The sequence below is a fragment of the Primulina eburnea genome, chromosome 5 (genome assembly GCF_022965805.1).
Source record: "Primulina eburnea isolate SZY01 chromosome 5, ASM2296580v1, whole genome shotgun sequence".
Lineage (NCBI taxonomy): Eukaryota > Viridiplantae > Streptophyta > Magnoliopsida > Lamiales > Gesneriaceae > Primulina > Primulina eburnea.
This window is the reverse complement of record NC_133105.1, coordinates 4119111-4141022: the sequence shown is the minus strand read 5'-3', so window position 1 is coordinate 4141022 and position 21912 is coordinate 4119111. Positions and strand designations below refer to the sequence as shown.

The 21912-nt window shown below is 34.6% G+C and overlaps 3 protein-coding genes across 6 annotated transcripts; 1 reads left to right on the top strand and 2 right to left on the bottom strand.

Moving 5' to 3' along the window:
* Positions 1 to 197: 197 nt before the first annotated feature.
* Positions 198 to 8150, bottom strand: LOC140832483 (serine/threonine-protein kinase ATG1c). Of its 2 annotated transcripts, none has more exons than XM_073196539.1 (13): positions 7683 to 8150; positions 6639 to 6759; positions 6508 to 6566; positions 5094 to 5158; positions 4248 to 4341; positions 4092 to 4172; positions 3899 to 4007; positions 3519 to 3591; positions 3089 to 3393; positions 2640 to 2998; positions 1363 to 1654; positions 783 to 853; positions 198 to 634 (listed from the first exon to the last, which is right to left on the bottom strand). In XM_073196539.1, exons 1-13 carry the CDS (start codon positions 7935 to 7937, stop codon positions 386 to 388), a joined length of 2133 nt encoding a protein of 710 aa, XP_073052640.1. In that variant the 5' UTR covers positions 7938 to 8150; the 3' UTR covers positions 198 to 385. The 2 variants fall into 2 exon arrangements, with proteins under 2 accessions (XP_073052640.1, XP_073052639.1); XM_073196538.1 differs by having other exon boundaries at positions 3089 to 3435; positions 7683 to 8149.
* Positions 8151 to 10845: 2695 nt separating this feature from the next.
* LOC140832482 (uncharacterized) lies at positions 10846 to 14366 on the top strand. 3 transcript variants are annotated; one of them, XM_073196536.1, is made up of 8 exons: positions 10846 to 11110; positions 11635 to 12135; positions 12420 to 12594; positions 12840 to 13128; positions 13198 to 13270; positions 13360 to 13430; positions 13513 to 13592; positions 13863 to 14364. In XM_073196536.1, exons 1-8 carry the CDS (start codon positions 11051 to 11053, stop codon positions 13997 to 13999), a joined length of 1386 nt encoding a protein of 461 aa, XP_073052637.1. In that variant the 5' UTR covers positions 10846 to 11050; the 3' UTR covers positions 14000 to 14364. The 3 variants fall into 3 exon arrangements, with proteins under 3 accessions (XP_073052637.1, XP_073052636.1, XP_073052638.1); XM_073196535.1 differs by having other exon boundaries at positions 13340 to 13430; positions 13863 to 14358; XM_073196537.1 differs by lacking the exons at positions 13360 to 13430; positions 13513 to 13592 and having other exon boundaries at positions 13863 to 14366.
* A 2192-nt stretch (positions 14367 to 16558) lies between these two features.
* On the bottom strand, positions 16559 to 18989 carry LOC140832481 (zinc finger protein GAI-ASSOCIATED FACTOR 1-like). The gene is made up of 3 exons (XM_073196534.1): positions 18417 to 18989; positions 17891 to 18290; positions 16559 to 17659 (listed from the first exon to the last, which is right to left on the bottom strand). Exons 1-3 carry the CDS (start codon positions 18562 to 18564, stop codon positions 16690 to 16692), a joined length of 1518 nt encoding a protein of 505 aa, XP_073052635.1. The 5' UTR covers positions 18565 to 18989; the 3' UTR covers positions 16559 to 16689.
* Positions 18990 to 21912: the final 2923 nt, after the last annotated feature.

Sequence of the window (21912 nt, the reverse complement as noted above, 5' to 3'; positions counted from 1 at the left end):
GTGGGTGAACAAAATTTGGTGAGAATGGAATTTGATTTATTTAAATCATAAAACATGGTGCAGATCGACCTAACTCACCAAATAGATGAACGATCCATTCTATATTACAAGATCTAGCGAACATAGGCCAAGGCTTTGCCGTTTAACTTGTCCGAAATATTTCAGCGAATATTGCTACCATCTTAATAAACCCAATATCAATAATTTACATTCTGCAGCATATATTTCTAAGAGGCACCATATTTAAAAGTGTGCATCTTGCATACTGTTGAATTACACGTGAATATTAACAACATTTACCGCCACATGTAAAATAATTCATCTAACGGAACCAAAGAATTACAAGATATAATTACAAAATAAAAAAAAAAAAAATCATGTATCATCACCAGTTTCCAATAGGTGTGGCTGATTCTCGTGACTTGAAAAGTGCCAATTTTTGAGACTGTGAAATGCTATGCCTGTGGTTGAGGACATCAATGTAACTTTGTATACGATATCTATCTGTGTTTGTGAGAGAAAATGGAGGATTCAGAATGAGGCAAGGTGCTTCTGCCAGAAGAAATACAAGTAAATCCACTGCTTTTGAATAGATAGCCACAGCATTATCTATATTGCCCATATACTCCTCAACCTGCAAAACACGCACAGGGAAAATGATTTTATTTTCGTCATGAATGGGTTTCAAATACTTTTAAGGAAAAGTTTCAAATCTCCGGAGAAATACTTTTCTTATGTCAAGAAGAAGAAACCTATGCAAAGGAAGACAAAATTGAACTTACAGCTCCACGTTTGCCCAAGGCAAGGGCAGACTGATAAATGAGCTCCATTGCATCTGGCATCTCCATATTACCTGAAATAAAGAAACGTTCATAGATACCACTGCACAATATACAACCATATGAAGCGATTACATATAAACATTTGCATGTAGAATAGGAAAATGTTGATGAAATAAAACCAAGTGTTGCATTTTAAACATGATTTCCAGAGGTTGACATCTTTGACAATCAATCTGCAACTGTGAGCACTAGTACATGTCAAGCTTCATACCATATGAAAGTGATTACATGTAAACATTTGCATGTAGAATAGGAAAATGTTGATGAAATAAAACCTAGTGTTGCATTTTAAACATGATTTCTAGAGGTTGACATCTTTGACAATCAATCTGCAACTGTGAGCACAAGTACATGTCCAGCTTCATGTTCATAAAAAAAGAGTGCAGTGTCACTCTCTTTCACTTCCTTTTCGCATTACTTTTATTTCTAATATGAATACTTTTATTTTTGGTAAGGGTGGTGTTCCTTTTTTAAGTGTCCTTATAGTACTTGAAAATGTGGGTTGGCATCATTGTCATACCAGGCTTAACCACTTCTGCAAGTTCCTCGGCCATCCGAAGTTCCCCAAGAAATGCTTGCTCTATCTGAGCACAGATATCATCTGGCATGTTACTGTTACTCATATCGAGACACTCTTGCGTATCTGGACTATGCCGCATCTTAGAGATGTCTTTGAGTTTTTTGGTCTCTTTGCTTGGACTTCCTTCAATAGCAGAAGCTGCGTGAGTATGACAAACATGCAATGCTTGCTTCCATATGGCAAGAATTACAAGCTGGATTGAAAATGCTTCCAACTTCTTCCCTCCTCCAATCTGGAAAAAGACAATGGCAGCATCAAGTAGGATAAATATCATGTTATGAACCCAAAAACCTGCTAAAGGAATCTCAAACTTCGACTGTTCATACAGTGCACATAATAGATTCATACCAATATTTAAACACTGGCAACAAGAATTCAATAGGATTAAATCCCAGCTTTATCACCGAAGGGCATTTACAAGAATGAAATTCAACCAAACAAAGATAAAATAAGAAATATACAGCATACATTGGCAGCCGCCCAAGACACGTTGAACACTACGTTTGTTATTTTGAATACCATTATTCTGAGAATGACAAATTTTCTAATCAAAGTAGCCCTATAAATGGATTATCGAGCTAAATCAAGTGAATAATTTCAGCAGCTAAACAAGTCAACACATCATTATTACTCACATACCATGGGTGTAAATACAACCTTAAGCTAATTATTATGTACTACCTTTTCAAAATTATGTCATTTCTTCGTGATCAACCATTTGTTATGCAGCTAGTGAAGTAATTAGCATCATGTAATGTTGTAGTATCTTTCTATTTGTCAGAAATAATTAATAAAGAAGGATCCATTGAGAACTGAGGCATAGTCCAGATGACAAGAAAATTCCACTAGGTTTTAACAAATTGTTTGATTTTGAAAAACCAGGAATCGTTTTGAAGAAGAATTAGAGTGTGTAGTACAACAAAGTTAAACATGATTAAGATACTAATTCTTGTAAAATGTTGAGGAACAATAAAAAAAAGCTGAGGCGAACCTCATAGTAATGTTGCTTATGTGGAAAGCCCATAAAACCAGAAAGAGACTACCAAAATTATCGTTAGACAATCATACTAAAATCTAAAAGCCTAAAGAGGTTGTTGAAGAGAAATTAGAAAAAACTAATCATGGAGCTTCAAAGAAGGAAACCACATTTTAATCTTTGATGGGTCCATTATTCATCTACAATCCATTGCAGAAGTATCCAAGATCCTAAATGTTACCTTCTCATTTACTAACTCGGTGATGGCAGATGCACAACATTTCAATGACTTGATCCTAGTTGTGCAATGAGTTGACGACTGCTCTGAAGTGTCAGCTATATCCATTGATCCTTGTGAAGTGCTAGCGGTGGACATCCGATTATCTAGATTTCTGATGTACCCAACTCTACCAATTTCTGTAGCATTTATTGGCACTGGAGCACTTGTTGAGGAAGTCACATTTCCAGATTCAGGAGACGGACCCTCAGTTTTAAATGGTAGCTGAGTTGGCATGGAAGCACGTCCTGAAGACGATAGGTCCATTGGAGGGCCCGACACAAATACATAATCCCGGTCGATTGACTCCAATGAATCCATGACTGTTCAGTCAATTCAGATTAGATCACAACAATAAACATTTCCAAGCAAGACAAACATCGATCTAAGTACAAAAATGAAAGAAGAGACACCTTTTGGATGGTTATCTAATAATCCAAGATCTAGAGATTCTTTCAAGTTTCCTTCTGAAAGTCGCTGGCTGCGAAGACTGGAACTCAAAATTTCTGTTTGTTGTGGGACACTGCTATACTTGGAAGGCAAATCTGTTCTATTTTGGAGATTAGAAATTTCCCTATGACCAGGTTTTGAATTGAGAGAAAACCCATGTATGGGTTTTATGGAAGGTCTCGTAAACGATGGACCTTGATCAGGGCCACTGGAATCGCCATCTAAACTGAAGGGTAAGCAATCTTCTAGTGTGTTTCCTTCCGTATTACTGTCAGCAACAGGGAGACCAGCAGTTACTCTTTGTGGTTGACTATTCATGCACACAACAAAGAAGAGCATTGTTTTAAACAACAAAAGAACCACTATTTGCAGGATAATGAAATCTCTGTTCACCTGAAGGATTCATCAGTCTCCCTTTGAGAAAGATAGGGATGGTTGAAAAATTCTTCAAATGTCAATCGCTCCACTGTGAGTAGAAAGTAGCAAACGTTATTTTTAGTAGAGAAAGATGGCTAAAAGAATCAAAGAATATTCAGATACAATCCATTAACAATCTAGGTTGCAGATCTGTTTAAAAAGAGGGTAAACAGACGGACAAATGTTAAATGCACATGATGCAACATATGTTTTTGCGACAACCGTGACAACTATCATTATTTAAGGCACTACATCAAATTAACTGTCCTAGAACATGTTCTGAAGTTAAATAGCAAACTCATTATAGCTTAATACAATTCGGTAGCTACTAATTTGATGTGACCCAAGAATAGCACCTGGATTTCGCCTCAGCAGTTTCCTGCACAAATCAATGCAGTGAGGATTCAAATTCTTTGCCTCAGGGGGAAATTGCAATTCAGTTGATTTTATGATGTTCTGGAGCAGCTGAAAATGCATATTATTTTAACGAGGAATAACTTTTCACCAGAGATAAACTGAAATTATATAACAACATCAAGACAAATTTACCTGTATCTGATTGGTTCCCGTGAAAGGAGTTTTCCCAGTTACAAGTTGAAATAGAATTGCGCCAACACTCCAGAGATCTGCCTGCATTATTAGCCCATACTTTGCAATGAATTCAGACAGTGAATGACTAATTAATCAGCAAAGAACGGATCTCACCTTGGCATCATACTTCTGAAGCTGCATTATCTCTGGAGCCATGTATAAAGGTGAGCCGCACAGGGTTTCCGCAAGACCTCTAGGTTGAAGAGATCTGGCAGAAGAAACAAAAGCGACGATTGAAAAGTTAAAGGTATCGCAAACAATCATTGTATTATAATACATGCCAATAAAGCAAGTAAAAGAACTTTAAGCATCACAAACTTCGAACAAAAGGTCAAGAACATGTGTTGTAGAGACGATCTGAAAACAATCAGAAAACATTCAAGGCAGAAAACACCCTAAACATAATACGTTTAAAACTGAGCCAAAAATTACTGTCTATTCATATGGTACCATATAAGATAATGACGCAATGCGCACTTAATTAATTCAATCATCAATCAATGGGGATTTTGCAGCTTCTGGTCCACATTCATCATGGATAAGCAAAGATTAGGAATATACATAAGGCTAGAGGATCATTCTTCATCTGGCAGAATGATTTTGGTTGTGAAATACACAATATGAAAAATAGAGTAGAATAATCAGAAACCTAGACTGGATAATGGTCTCAATAAATATGTTTGATCAAAAAACTTAGTTGTGCAAGGACCTACAATGCAGAACCAATATATGACTGAGTTTTGTAAACAGTTTTGCAATGCTAAAATGCATGTGGATCATGGTACAAAACATCGTTATATACACAAGCAAGAACATCTGAGTAGAACCCTTACATACAAGAATATAAAACAAAATTTTAAGTTTTAACCACGCATACGTGACATTGACTTCCAGAAAATGTCAAGAATGAGGTTCATAAGCTGTAAACAAAATTACTTATGTTACCGCCAGTGAATATACCTTGCAAAGCCAAAATCAGCAATCTTCAAGACACTGTTGTCTTCATTTGTGGACAAGAGGAGATTCTGTCCCAGGAATGAAATGCAAAAGGAATGTGTCAGTTCAATATGAACATTTGGCTCTAGAGCAATTATAAATGGGAAACCCAGCGTGAAGATGGTGCCAATACTACTAGAGTTATTTTAGCAATGACTAAAGAAAGCTTTTGCTTGAAACAACGGAAATTGATGATAGAACAAACGATCTGTAGTGAACAACACCCGCAAAAAAGGGCCAGAAAAATGTATGAGTTCAATCAAGTGAATTAAACATCCAGGAGGTGCACGTTGATCAAAACATAAATAAATATCTATAATGCAGAAACCTAATCAAACTTATACACGGACAAATAGAAGTGCTCAAAGGGAAACTATAGTATAAATAAATATGTAATCGCCTTCCAGAAGTTGATATTTGAATTATGAAAATATAAAGGTTTATGATTACCATAATTAATAGAAGTGAAAGACACTAAGGCAAATAGATATCATAGATCCTGGGTGCAAACAGCTAGGTCAGGGGTGCAATTAATTCAAGTGGACTGAATGATATGCTACAATGTAAGTATCTAAAAAGAGTTTAAATCATGTTTAATTCAACATATACTTTACAATCTATTAAATGAAAATAAACAATAGTCATTCTATATAGCAAATGAATTACTATTGCTATGTACTTTAGTTTTGTTTTATGATCCCCAAATTCAAAGCGTGCAGATAAAGCGTCTTGCACGTCAAAAACTCAGAAAGATGGAGCTTTATCATTAAGGCACGTGCTTCGTTGAAGGATTGCACCTTAGCTTGAGTCTTAAGCTCAAAGGTTAAGCCTTGCACTTAGACACAGACCTCATGAGGTTTTACAAGCATGTTAATTACTATCTTTTGAGAAAATATTTCTTCGGGAACTCTTTGAATCCATATAAACCATCAAAAGCTTTCCCGGTAATGAAAAATACCAAGCACCCTTCACAAAATGTAAACTAGACAAAATGAAAACTAGAATAAAAACAACTCTTCCGACATTAAATAACTGATCAATGAAAATTTTGATGATAAAATAGCCATGAAGTGCAAACTCTTCCCATAGAAAGTTTCAAGAATAACATCACATTACAACAAATTTCATTGCAGAAAGAGTGCAAGTGGAAAATTAGGGACAAAAAAGTGAAACCTTGAATAGCTTAGATTGCGCTTGTGGAAATATTGAGATAAATGAAAATACAAAAATGATACCATGATTTTACATATCAAGGGGCAATTAGTTATTAACATAATGAATTATATGTGCGGTACAAGTGCCCACTGTTCTTTTTTTTTTTAAAGGGTATCGGGTATCAATATACAAAGGAAGTGAAAGACTGGCATTCGATGCAAACCTGGGGTTTTAAATCCCGATGTATGAGGCTGCATTCACGAAGAACTTTCAGACCCTCCGCTGTAGTATGTCGTACACAATTTAGTATATGAATTATCCAACACCTAGAACAGAAAAATGAAGAAGAGATACCTAGTTGCTGCATAAAGTGCTTTGCAGTTGCTTCAGGGATCCTTCCTTGGCGTCTTTGAATAAACATTGAAAGGTCTCCTCCTTTGCAGTACTCCAAAATAATATACATCTTTCCGGATTCCTAAAAACATACATGATAACATCTCTGATCTAAAACAAGCACATACCATACTATAAAGTATAAACTACAAAGGAAAAAATGAAGAAGAAGAAAGAACAAGGTCTCTTCATGGTTCCCGAAAGCTTTATTGGAACAGATGCATGAGTCGTGAGAGTAATCTTACATTTATGTGATGCACAAAACAAGGTACTAGATGTTGAGCCCCGAATAAAATTATGCTTTGACATTCTTCAAAAAACACCAAAAGCCATTAAGTTACAATCTAAGGTACTCAAGAGAGCTAAACTTCTCAGAACGCGGAATACCCCACAAAGCAGTGGCTAAAAAATACAATCTACAGAAAATCAACGCAATGAATTATTCATATAGTGTTGGAGGCTCCAACCACCTATCTACACTCACAAAATCATGACAAAATACACAAATCACATGAAAGCATAAATAAGCAAAGTGGGAAACAACATTAATCCATTACAAAGATGGCATAACGCCAACATTAATTGTTATTTACCTTCCAGCTGAGTTTTGGAACCTCTTAAAATCTAATAATCTATATTTAAGCTTGTTCTTTCCTTGTTCAATATCTAAGTCGAGATCTCTATTGTATTTGCACAGTAAAAGAGCGCTAAATAAGAACAAACACAAAAAACCAAATGACATGATTAAAGCTAAAAACCATCCTAGAATTAACTGCTTAGTTTCCGTTACTCAGCTTTTTTGTCCTGTAGTGGTTATGGTAAGACTACTCTGCTCAGTTCATTATCCCAACATGCCCAAAACCGACCGCATTATACTCTAACAAGATGCACGTCAATCTCGAAGTTCATTAAAGCCAGAAAGGAAATAACCAACTCTCTTAACTTCAATTCAACTCCTTGCGAACAAATTGTTTCAAGGAACGGAAACAAAAGGTTCGTACGTACCTCGATCATGTCGTGTAAGTGGATGATGTTAGGGTGATTAATCCTCTTGAGGATGATAATCTCGGACTTGAGGCTCTCTTGAAGTTTGGAGTTCAATCTAGCGGTGATGATTTCTTTAATCGCGACTTCAGTCCCGTGCACCCGGTGGCGAGCGTGCCACACCGTGGAGAACGACCCCGCCCCTATCTGTTTCCCCACCTGGTAATCCCCTACCGTGTAATACCTCCCAGCGCCACCCCTCGCCGATTGAGCCATTGGGATCGGTGACTGTCCAAACACGCGCGCCCCCAGCCGGTTGAGCTTAGAACAAGACGAAAAACAGCATGAACAAATTGGAGATTCAGAAGTGGACCCTTTGCTGGTCTTAGTTTTGGGGATTTGTAGGGTTTCTTTTTATCTTCGATTTAGCTGTGAAGAAGAAGGTGATGGCGATGGACTTGCAGAATTTAAAGGATTAGTTTAACCTGACTGATGATTCCAATTAAGATTTAATTCGATGATTAATAATGTAGGCGCAGGTTAAGGACTTTGCTTGACGCTAAGTAGTGCCGTGTGCGTGCTGCGCACCACCCCACGGTCATACACACACTTGAAACGTGGCGAGATTCATTGGATTTTTTTTATTTTTTTACTTTAATTTCATTATTAAAATATTATTAATAGCTAAAATATCTTGATATGTAGTATATAATAATAATAAAGATTTTAAAAAGTTTAGTTATTATCTAGAAAAGTGTGCAATTACTGGGAAAAAAAAGTTTAGGTTTCAATCGTTAAAAGAAAAAACTTGTGTGAGATGGTTTTACAGGTTATATTTGTAAGACGGATTTTTATTTGGATCATTCATAAAAAAATATTACTTGTTATTCTAAAAGTATTACTTTTCAATTCTCACCACTCATAATACGTGTCCACGTATTGTGGAAACTTCGCTTCTGAATTTTTCTGCAAAATCATCTACTAAGTTCATATTTGTAACTTCAAATATGATATACAAATCTTTAGCCCAAATTTATCCCAATAGTAAAAAAAATTCTCCTAACAACATAATAACACAAAAGGGTGTCAATTAAACATATCGGAAGTGAGAAAAATGAGAAATTTAATAACAAAAAATACAAACTATTATGATCTTATCAATATAATTGTATTATATTAATAAATTATTAAGTCTCGTAAGTAGTTCGCGAACTATCAAACAAAACTAATTTGAGCTTGAGTTCGGCTCAAAAAAAACTCGAATATGTTCGAGTTTGACTCGAATTCGATAAACTAGTATACAAACAACTATTACGACTGACTAGAAAATCTCGCAAACTGCTTCAGTTCATTTGTACCCCGACTCACACATCTCCCCATGGTTTTGATCCCAAGGTAATTTTGTTCTAAATCTATATGGTCTTTGAATTTTTTCAAGTCAAAATCAAACCACAAATGTATTTAAATCAATCCAAAAACGATATCCATATTACGGTTATATCCGTTTAAGTCCGAGCTACGTACAGTCCGATTTTTTTAAAAAAACTAACTAGATAATATGACTCATTTAATATCGTAAAAGAAAATGAATATATATTAGTGTAGTATTTCATTCGTTTATCAACACAAGAGTAATATCGATGTAATTTTTTAATGTAATAAAAACATGAATAATTAGATAATCTGTTGTGATAATTGTAACAATTTAAAATCAACTTTAAATAAGACCAAAACGTTAATTATAAAAACTTATATTAACATGATCGCTAAAGATCAATTTTTACATCGATCTAGCTTAACTAATCCAAATACTTTAAACGTAAAATTCACAAAATCTATGTAATATAATATACTTCCCGCAGGTAACACGTTTGCTTTCTTTGGAGATTGATAAAAGTTTGATCCGTGAAGCTGTCGGTATCGGCTTTAATTAGGAAAAATGATTTCTTTGTTTTGGTATGCATTTTTAAGTTAGATCCGCAAATCATTATATATCCACTGGAAGTGACATTTAATTGAACTCAGCCGAGAAGTGCATATTTTAGGATTCAGCCCTTTTAAACCGCCGTGAGAATCTTTCTTATACACACATACACGATCGAGAAAGTACTAGCTACATGACATTGAGTTGCTGCATTCCGGGGAGGTTGGGATTGGACGAAGATTAGCAACATCCCATGGGAGGTGGATAGGACAGAAAGGAACCGCATTCCAGTGGGTTTTGGACATGGACATGGTAGACTGGTGTGACATTACACTTCAAATGGTGGGTATTCGGTTGAGTCGATCTGGATACTATCTAACTCGTGATATAGCGAATTCAACAAGTAATGCATGGATTACAGCGTGGGCTCGGTATGGGGCTATGCAAGATGTGGGATCTTAAATCCAACAAGGTAAAAAACCATTTATGACGTCTACTTTACAACGCTCTTCCAGTCAAAACAAATTTGAAATCAAGAGGGATCAGGGTGGACGAAGTTTGTATAATATGTGGAACCCAACCGGAAGACATACTACACTCATTTTGGTCATGCAAATTTGCACGTAAAGTTTGGAAGAAGACAGAATTTTGGCCGGATTTGTTTTATTGGCTTGTGGACAATGGAAGAGATTGGAACCTGGGCATATTTATATTGGTTTGCTGGAGCTTATGGGTGCAAAGAAACCAACTGATCTTCGATGAATCTGTTCAGACACCAGAAGATGTTCTGGCTCGGTCTGAGAAGACAAGGGAGACATTCAGGGAATAATTTTATAATAAATTATTTGTTTGGAAATGAGATTGGTTGAGAGTTTGGTATAAGGTAAGAAAAATGAATAACAAACATTTTTAAAGTTAATACCGTAAATCAACGATCGGGTCCTCGGATTTTTTATTATTAATCTTATTAGCATTAACATTTGTAAAGTATGAATTAATGGAAATTTCTATGCATCTTCGTAAGGTATAATTCAAAATTCTAGCAAGTGTTATGAGGGTTGACTTCAATATGAGACAGTGACTATTTTTTTGTCATATTTGTTGATGATGATAATAATTCCAAAGTTTTAACTATAAATGATTTCAAAAGCGAAAAGAAAAACCAAGTGTTATGAATTCTAAATTTTATTATTATTATTTTACTAAAAATAGAAAAACATGTTATTTAAAGTAACAAATATAAGTTTTGGACCCAAAAAAACCGGGTCGGTTTGTCTACCTGCACATGTAAGAACTGAAGTTGCTGTGCAAAGATTTTACCAGAAAAAGCGGGCACTCTCTTCTTCTCGGCGGTGCTACTGCGCCAGTGCCGCTAATTCTGTCTATTCTGAATTTAACTCATATTATCACAAATTCATTGAATATTCAACAATTCTAGTTCTGGGTATCGTACTCCATCAGAAATATGGAAACATCTGAAGAAAAATCATTAACCAGAGAAAGTGATCAGGGGTTTTCACGCCAAGTATTTTCTTTTTTCCATTTATTGATTTTGCCCATTATCTTTTCTCTTCTGTATGCTTCTGCCATCGTTTTCTTGTTAGTGGGATCTCTGAAGGTTTTTGGTGGGTTTTTCTGGGTCGAGATTTTGAGTTCGTGATGTTCTTGAATGGCAATTAAATATTTGAAATTCTTGGAGATTGTGCTCTAAATGTTTACTGAAATTCGTCTGTTCTGTTTGTTTTTCTTAATACCTTTGAATTCGATGGCATTTTTTGTTTGTGATTACAGATAGTTGTCAAGATCCCCACTCTCTCTTTTTTTTTCTGTATTTGGTATTTGGTTTCTGCTCTTTCTTTTCTTTCTGTATATGGTGTTAGGTGTTTTATTAACAGTAATAATTTAAAGCAGTTTATACTATATATAAAACAATAACCAAAAATCGTATTTTTTGGCATCAATATTGGTTTCTAATTTTAATTCACTTAGTGGGATTGTTCAAGATTTTGATTTGTGTGGTTCTTTTGATAATTTTTATTATTTTATCAGTTTTATCAGGTTGAGGAATCGAGTGAAATAGTAGTCGAGGAACCGGTAATTGGGCAGGAAAGGCAAAATCTTTTTGTGCAGATTCCCAAGACAACAGTAGAGGGATTGGCCGAGGATTCTGTGACCATAAACATGCCCATTTCGCCGATCCAAGCACCCAAGAAAGTAAGTTTTTCACCGCTACCAAGCCCCAGTCAAGCAAAAGGTTTTGGATCTCCCGGTCCTTCATCGTCCTTGGGAAAATCAGCTGTAAAGAATCTCCTTCCAAAGCTAAGCTTCAAATTTCGTAATTCCAGTTCAGAGACGGAAAAGGCTGCCATGCCAATTCTCGGAGCTTCCCCTGACACACGTGGGAAGCCATCCATTACCAGGGCTTTTTCTCTGACAAAGATTTTTACTCCAAAAATGAAGAGAACGTCGTCTTTACCAACTTCACCTGTTTTATACTCGAATCCTGAGTCTGTCCATGGAGGAATTAGAAATTTTGTAGTTGACGAAGCTGTAAGTCCCATCACATCGTAGCTGAAGAGATGAGATTTTTCGGAGTCTTGTTGTTTATAAAAGATGTGTGTCATTAATCTGATCATCTCGTTCTACTAGTCCTTGTGAAATTCATGTTGCAAAATGTACATTAATTATGATATAACACTATGGATTGTGAAGATTTTGATCAACTGACTCCAATTTCTTCTGCCCTTTTTATGTTTGTTACACTATCTCCACGCTTACAATAGATGATCACTACTATGTTCTATTCAAATCTTACAGAATCCATCATCTTGCAGAAAGGTGGATCCTTGCTATCCATACATCGTTCTCGATCAGTACCAGTGTTGAATAAACATGGAAGCACAAAGCAACTGGACTATTTAGACAGTGTATTTCGTGTGATTCCAGCCATTCCACGTGTCCCAGAACAAACCTCTGCAACTGCAATGGCTAGTTCAACATTTGATCCAGGTAAAAAATTATTAGTGTACCAAGTACTTGGCCTAAATAGGATTGCAGTTATTGAGACTTCGAGCTCACAGTTTTAAGTCTGAATCTGATGTTTCTTATGAAAAAAACAGTTGAATACACGTTGTTCCCAAATACTTAATGTCTGGTGACAAGAGTAATAATGGGCTGGTTTTAATACACTTCTTTCCATTTTTACTTTGTCCCCTCGTCTGATGATGAACCGAAACCTTACCTTTGTCATTCAGATGCGAATAAAAACTACTCAGAAGACATCCCTCAGGAAGAAGCTGTGTGCCGAATCTGCTTAGTGGAACTCGGTGAGGGAACAGGCACCATGAAAATGGAATGCAGCTGTAAAGGCGAACTCGCCATAGCCCACCAGGAATGTGCGATTAAATGGTTTAGCATAAAAGGTAACAAGACTTGTGAAGTCTGTAAGCAAGAGGTTCAGAACTTACCAGTCACACTTTTACGAATCCAAAACATTCAGTCCAGAGGCTCTGCAACTCGTCCAAATGAAATAAGCCGATACAGGCGAGTAAATATCCTTTTCTCGGCTGAAACAATGGGGAAAACTCAAAATAAACCTGTTGAAAATTGCAGGGTTTGGCAGGATGTTCCTGTTCTTGTGATTGTCAGCGTGCTTGCGTATTTTTGTTTTCTCGAACAACTTCTGGTAAGTCGAAATTTGAGATACTTTACACTGTATCTTTCTTGAGATGAACTCTAGACTCTTAAAGTTTAGGTTAACAAAATGGAATCTAGTGCAATTGCCATATCATTGCCGTTCGCCTGCATATTGGGTCTCCTAGCATCCATGATATCGACCACCATGGGTATGCTGCATCTCTTTCTAGTCATTTTAAGCGTTAATTTGTCAATTTTGTTTCCTTAGTTTTTCCTTTTTCCCTTCTGTAGTAAGGAGAAGATATGCCTGGATGTATGCCACTGGTCAGTTTGCGTTGGTGGTGATCTTCTCACATGTTTTTTACTCTCTGGTAAAGACATTCTTCAACTGAGATGCTGGTCGGCTACTTTCAAATTTCTATTGTATGAAAACCGATTTTTTTTTGGTTTAATAACATGTAGGATTGATCCAAAATCCGAGAAGTTACCCACAATTCTTGGCTTTTTATATTCGATTTTCTTGACCAGCATCATGTTGAAACTCCTGAAGCGTTTCGTAAAACCTTAAACCTTTTTTTGAGGTCAAGTAATGTGCATAGATTATTTCTCACGCAAAACTATTTGATATGGCGATTCTACAGCTTGGCGTGCAAGCGGTTCTCTCTGTTCTTCTTGCCACAGTAGCTGGTTTTGGAGGGGCAATGTGTGGAACTTCCATTCTTTTCGAGATTCTAAAGCGGAGGAGAAATCAGAATTCATTGTCGAATTCCCAACGTGACTCGGCACCAGAAAATCATTCCTCGGATGCCGGGGATATGGCTCAAATGGACACACAACAAAATGGAGCTGTGAATCAGGGAAACAACCTTGGCAATTAAGCTCAAGCCAAGGAGCCAAGACGAAAACCGTAACATCAAGCGGGAAAATCATAGTTAAAAGATAGGAATGCTTTTGAAGTTTTTTCCATGTGGATGTGAGTTTTTACTATGTCATCTTAGATATTTGTTAATGTTAGGTTGCAGTAATAATCTCTGCTGAACAGAGTAATCGAAATATAGTTTCTGAGTGGTTGAACAATTCAAAAGATTTGAGTTAGATTATTAGCACTAATTATAGTTTTTGATAAAAATGATTTCGGTTATACAATTACTATCAGAGTAAAGATCACGAGTTCGTTTCTAATAATTTATTGTAAGGAGTACAATTATTGAGAGGAAAATTGTTGGGGCTCAATAATTGTTCATGTTGAGTATAACAATAGAAACTTGATATTTGATTTGTTGTGCGACTTAAAATATTTGAGTTACACTGTTAGTTATATATTTTGGTAAAATCACAAATGTTCCGTCCTGCATTTATTATTATTCAAAAATAATAATAACTGACGCAATTCAAATCAATATTATATATAAAGTTTAAATATGTGTGTTCCTTTATAGACGGTCTACTCAAATTATTAAAATTTGTTCTTGTCGAATAACTACGATGAAAAGATAATACAAGTCAATGGGGAGTGTTATCCATAACCCAAGCAATTTCGACCATAGTGAGCTAATGAACGTTTTACCATAGATTATGCTATAAAACTCTCTAAAAATACTATTTTCGAGCATTTTAGCTCTTCGATCACAGTAAATGCTAAATATTTTGTTGTTTTGAAATTTTATTTTGATGATAAACACTCATTTTCCAATGTTAATTTAAACTAACGTTTGCAACATTAAAAGAATCATTTTCACTTTAAAAAAATCAATTTTTTATTTTATTTTTTTTTGTGTTCCTTTACCCCGAATTTTACTCGTCTCTGCTTAGTTTAAGTCAAATATAGAATCTGGTCGCATGATATTTATGATTCTTAAAGTGATGACAGTATTTTATTAAATAAAAAATATTATAGACACTTTTTCGCTCAATATTTTTGTCTAATCCAAAATTATCTCTCTTATAACTGTACGTATGATATTTTTATTTATAAAACTAGTATTATAATTACTTATTTATCAAAAAAATTATTGTAATGAAATTTTTCATTTTCATTTTCATTTTCACACAATACCAACTTCTGATTTTTTCTCGTTTCTTCGCTAGCTATAAATTTAACCACTTCTATAAAATCGTAATATTTTGCAAATATGATGTGATTTTCACGTTTTTTCTATGCTAATGGGGTGAATGACAAAATTCTAACCATCGGATTTCAAGAAAAGGATTGGGTCTCCATGACAATATGTGAACCCTTTAATTCAATGCTTTTAAGATGCATATTTGGAACACAAATTAATTGGCTAAGTCGGATCCATTATATGCTTTTGCATTAATTAAAAAGCGTATATATTTATAGAGTGAGTTTCATGTGAGATCGAGACGAGTCAATCCTATCTATATTCATGATAAAAAAGTAATACTTTTAGTATAAAAATAATATTTTTTCATAGGTTAACTCAAATAAGAGATTTGTCTCATAATACGATCCGTGAGATCGTCTCACACAAGCTTTCGGTATATTTATTTTATACCTACTAATTTTTTTTAAAAAAAAAACTTATAAATATAGTATGTGGCAGAATTGGATGGGTTGGTTTTTGCTTTGATAGGTTGGCATGAAGGTGATGTAACCGTTGATTTAATGTGGAAACCAAGGGGATAAGGTTGTCCCGTACCTCTTATACACCGGCAGTCGAGCACACGCAATGAATTTATTTTTCTACTATAAAATATTTTAATAACTTTTGTTAAATTAGAAACTCAAAATAAATCATGTTATTAAATTTTGGATATTTTTTATGCTTGGTTTATATTATTTCCAATTATTTTTTTTATGAAAACGTGAAGTAGGGAAAATGTTGGAATTATGAAAATGACTTCACCCAAAATATTGTGAGTAGGTCTTTTGTGATATGGTCTCACGAATCTTTATCAGTGAGACAGGTCAACCCTACCGATATTCACAATAAAAAACAATACTATTAGCATAAAAAATAATATTTTTTCATGTATGACTCAAATAAAATATCTGTCTCACAAAATACGACTCCTTCTCCCAGCATCGTACAAGTGAGAAACTAGTTATTATTATAACATATGTTTGATATATCCTCATAGAAACATCATGCTTTGCTTGTAGAACACTAAAATGTATTTTCAATTTTATTCATGCATGAAATTTGCTATGACTTATCCAGTTCTCCCAGCTTTTTTCGAACTTCTCCTGAAAATATTGGGTGTACACTTGAGGTTACACGCATGCTTATATTTGTGTGATAAATTACAAAAATATCGTAAAATCCAATTAGATCTCTTTTATTTATTTTATCTATATTATCTTTAAAAGGAAAAATATATCACGCGTGTCAATCTATATATTGTATGAGCATGTGGAAATTGTGTGTAACAATCACTAATACACATAGAGAGATTTGTTCATGGTATCATATAGATAGTGTTTATCTCTTGAAAAGAAAATACATGTTACTGATTATTATCAGTGGAGTGGTTCATTCCCATACCTGATTTCATGGAAGCAAATTTGGCCAGTTCTTGCGGCAGGAACGGCACGACATTGCTGCCATATCCGCCCATTCCAAGAAAATCCCTCGTCAAACTACGGCTCACGCCATGCAAATGGTCCGAATGCAAGATCCGTGAACTCGTTCCTTGTGTCTGAATCATCGATGGTTCTGAGTTATTGATCGTATTACTTTCCGTGGAGGCGTTGAAATTCATGGCTGAACCAGCCATTCCATTTTCCGGTTGTTTGCAGAAAACCCGATGCAATTCATGACTTCTGCTTTGAGACGGGGGAGGAGAAGAAGAATTAAGCATCACTCCAGTTGTGGTTCCGAAGAACTGAGAATTGCTTTTAGTTGAGCCCATTTGAGCTGCTTTTTGTAGAAGTGCAGTTGCAGACATTGATCCTGACGAGGATGAATAATTTGAGTGATTGATCTGATTTTGATCAGAGTATAGTGAATGTAATGAATTGGCCACCATCGTCTTCGAGTTCCCATTGCTTATAATCGCTGGCTCCTCCTTCAGGCTTGGTTGGGGCGGCAACGGCGATAGGGAGAGATTTGCGTAATATCCCATCGATGAGTTTAATCCGTAAATGTCACTGGAAGTTATCGACATCATTTCAGGAAAATTGGTTGAACTTGAAGGCATGAAGAGATCGGGATTATGATCAAACGTCCAAAGAGAAGATCTAGGCTTCTGCTGATCTTGATCCATGAAGAGAGAATTTCCAGTGGTAAATTCTGGCCTAAATCCGCCCGCGGAGGTGGTGAAACCAGTTGGCAGATGAGGTTGAATATTAATCAGATTTGGATTTTTGAGGTCATTTCTGAAGTTGTGATCATTAACTCCACAACCAATTGAAATTCTTGAATTTTCCTCAGCTAAGGCATCACAGAAAGCTCGGTGCGTGATGAAACTATCTTTCCTGTATTAAAAATTATATTATATGAAAAAAGAAATTAAAAAATACAATCAAAGAATATAATCTACCAATTTAAATACATGTACACTATACATGTGCAGAGACAATATTTATTACCCAATCATTTGCTGACAAGAAATCAAAAACTTGAAAGGGCAGCATACATTTAATTCAATTCAACATACTCTATGCTCATGTTCCCAAATTACCAAATGTTTTGAGTAAATTTAGTACCTGGAAAAGAGTGTGCCACAGTCACACTTGTACTCCCTAGTCCCACAAGTTTTCGAATGAGCTTTCCAGTCGGATTGAACCGCATATTTCTTGGAACATTTCTCACATTTCCACTTCTTTTCGCCATGTTTTCGGCTGAAATGCTTCTTAATTCCGGTAAGATCACCAAGGGCTCTGGCCGGGTCGTGGTGGATGCAGGTATTTTCTGGGCATATGTAAACCTTTTTCTTGATTTGATCTTTGTTGGCTCTTTGCTTGAGCTTCCATGGAAGATTGTGGCCTCTTCTATGAAGCTGCAGATTTTGGTCTCTTCGAAAACCCTTGTTGCAGATTTCACAGAAGAATCTGTCGGTAGCCATAAGTGTCTTTGGTGAAAGAGCAATAACTTCTGCATCTGGATCTGTTAAAACCCGAGAAAAATAAAATGAATATTAAGCTCAATTAGAAGGAAGTTAAACTAAAAATATCATCAGCATAATCTTGATGAACAAATATTAATATAGAGACATGAAACTTAATTAATTACCTGGAGTTCCGGGTAGATTTCTTCTCTTCTTGGCAACAATAGGTTTGGAGATATTGGAGCTAGGGTTAGGGCTTAGTACTTCAGGTTCTTGATGAAAGAATTTCGCAGAAGCTGGATTAAGAGAAGAAAACACGTCACCAGACATCATTGCAAAAAGGTTGAAGCTCAAGAAATCAAAGATTTTGAATTATCTTTCAATCTGGAAGCTTTGAAACGGTGCAAAAAACAAAAGAAACAAGCTGATCAGTCCAACAACTTCTTCAAATACAATCAGATTAATTCTTTGGTGTTATTCAAATCCTTCTCATATCTGTATCAGACTGAGCCAAAAGAAGAAGAAAGAACCCAAAAAACCAGACACAAAGTGATAGAAGTTTGCATCCAAAAAGAATTATACAAACATAAAAAATAGTTTTTGTAAATTTATGAGTGTTGCTATTGAGGAGAGATTTGTTTGATTTGAAGAGAAAACACCAAAAATAATTGAAAGCTAAAGAGAATATTTCCTCTCTTTTTTTCTAACCACCAAACAGTACTCTTTTCTCTCTATCTATTGCAACCTTTCTTATCTGTCTTTTTATCTCTTATTTTCAAAGTCGGTCAGCCATAGATTTAGCTTGCTATACCTACTGGAGTGGGCCCTCTCTGTATCCCTCTCGACTAAATAATTCTTTTTAAAATATAAAAATTTTGCTGCTTTTTTTAATATTAATTTTTTTTTTAGCAAAGAAACAGTTGATTTTAGTTCTTCATTGTATATAAGGTATGTACACATTGGCTGTATGCTGCTTCTTATGCGTAAGACTGCTTATTTTTTTATTTAAATATAAAGTTAGAAAATAAAAGTTCATTTTTTATTATAATTACTTTTACAAAAACGCGGAATCGGCTTTTCCTTTCAGTAATATTTGATGAATTAACGTAAAAAGAAGCATCCAAATTGAGTAGAGAGTGGGTAGATCGTCTTACGGATCATAATCTGTGAGACGGGTCAACCCTACCCATATTTACAATAGAAAGTAATACTCTTAGCATAAAAAGTAATACTTTTTCATGGGTCACAAACACGACCCGTGAGACCATCTCACACAATTTTTTGCCTTGAGGTAGATTGTAACTTCGGAGGTCTTCACATAAACAATGACCAGAAATGTAAGATAACTATAATATGAAATAATCAAAGCATTGTCTTGGTTGCCTTAAAACTAAGAGAGGACATCACCGACGACTTATAGTTTATCTTACACAAAAATCTCAAGTACTTCGAAACAATATCATATTTGATATCCAATTGTTAAAAAAAACAAGATACACTATTACTTTGATTTTTCGCACACAAATCATCGTCACATATACTTTTATAGTCGATCTCTAAAATCTATAAGGCCACCACAAAATATAATGTATGTGCGTATATATAAAATAGGGCAATATGTTCAAAAACAAATAGGCAATTCCAACTATAGACAATACAAAAAGGTGTGCCCAGATGAAATCCTTGTGAAGTCAAAAAATATTAGTGATGTGAATATCAAATATATAACTTTTTGACAAACGTGGGGTTCTAGTTCTAATTTTATGTTATATTAATATTATAAAATATATTAATATATTTTGTTTCCAAAGTTTAATCAGCATTTCTTTTCCCAACTTTTTGCCTGACACGTTATATTATTTAAATAAAAAATGGAAACTCTAAGAAAGTAGTCATAATTACTATTTATATATTGAAAAAGTAAAAAAGTAAATAACCTTTTATAAGTCCTGCAATCAGAGAATAAAATGATTACACCATAAGTTTCACGGATCGTATTTGGTGAGACGGATCTTTATTTGGGTCATCAATGAAAAAGTATTACTTTTAATGCTAAAAGTATTACTTTTTATTGTTAATATCGGTAGAATTGACCCGTCTCACAGATAAGGATCCGTGAGACGGTCTCACATGAGATCCACTCTTAAAATTTGGACCCTTTTCGTGTATTATTTGGTTTTTTTGAAAATTTTTAGACTATGGAGTGGGAGGACTCGAACGAACCATCTATATATATAACATGATGTTTGTTTTGAATTTTTGGCATCATAAAGAAATTAAATTAACGTGCATTCGAAAAACATTTAATAAATAAAAAAAATTATGTTGTCGTTTTATATAAAAATTTATCTAATACTGATAGAAAGATAATAATTATAGATTTTTATTATACAATATTTTTAAAGACATCACTTGTCTTGTAGTATGATACATTCTAAAAAAATTACATAATTATTATTTAACTCAAATTATGATAAAATTGAGTCGAACAAAATATGTAACAACGTGACTGTTTAGCACAAAGATAATTCTTATATTATATTATATTATATTATATTATACAGTGTGTGGATATAAATTGTGAAATTCCCGAGGAGGTTGGCTGAGGAACCCGTGAACCTCTTCTCTTGGCTATCTATCCCTGTGTCACGAATGGGGCTGACTTTTGGGTCCCACTGTCTTTATATAATAAAAAATTTGATATTTTAATTATAAGCCAATGAAACTTATGAAAAATTGATGATTTCAATACTTATAAAATAATATTTTAAAAGAAAAGATTCGATATTTACCAAATAATTAAAAGTTATCCATTTCTAGTATGTGAAATTGGAATTATAAATTTCCGACAAAGAATATTTGACATTTGTGCTCATCGTGTAACTGTTTTTGGCTGCATGCACTTGGATTTTACCACGAACCGAATTTCAAAATCATTTTTTAAAAAAAAATGATTTAGTAATGAAGGCTAACATATATACACAATTATCTTTATTAAATGTAACAATAACATCAAAATATCTCGGGTGAGTCTCATGTGAGACCGTCTCACGGATCATAATCTGTGAGACGGGTCAACCCTACCCATATTCACAATAAAAAGTAATATTTTTTCATGGGTGACCCAAATATGAGATCCGTCTCACAGATACGATCCGTAAGACCGTCTCACACAAGTTTTTGTCAAATATCTCATATCATTTATGATTAATTTATCATTTAATCACGACTAATTATTATAATATAATCAATGACAGAGTCATAATTATTAATCTATAAAGAAAAAAAAAGTTAAAACAATGAAATCTTTAATTTTTAAATATCGTTATTAAATATCGTCGATCTGTCACCAAAATCACAAGTTTAAAATTGACCAAGTATAAATTACAATCATTGTGTGGTATATGTACAGGTCAAAAAGTGGACTAAGTTGTAGCATGCACAAGTGGACTTGTAGACAGAGATTATCAATTAATTACTTCATGTAGGGGAAAAAATGCATTCGTGGAATTAATCGATAATTGGTCCTGATTTAATTGGTTCTATTCTTTTATCATATAAAATATGTGTGGAGAGAATGAAATTGTAATAGAGACAGCAAGTTGAATCAACGCAGGTCTAATTTACTTGTGGTCGTCGTACACGATTCCTTTTTCCATTTTTTTGGGGCTAACCACACAT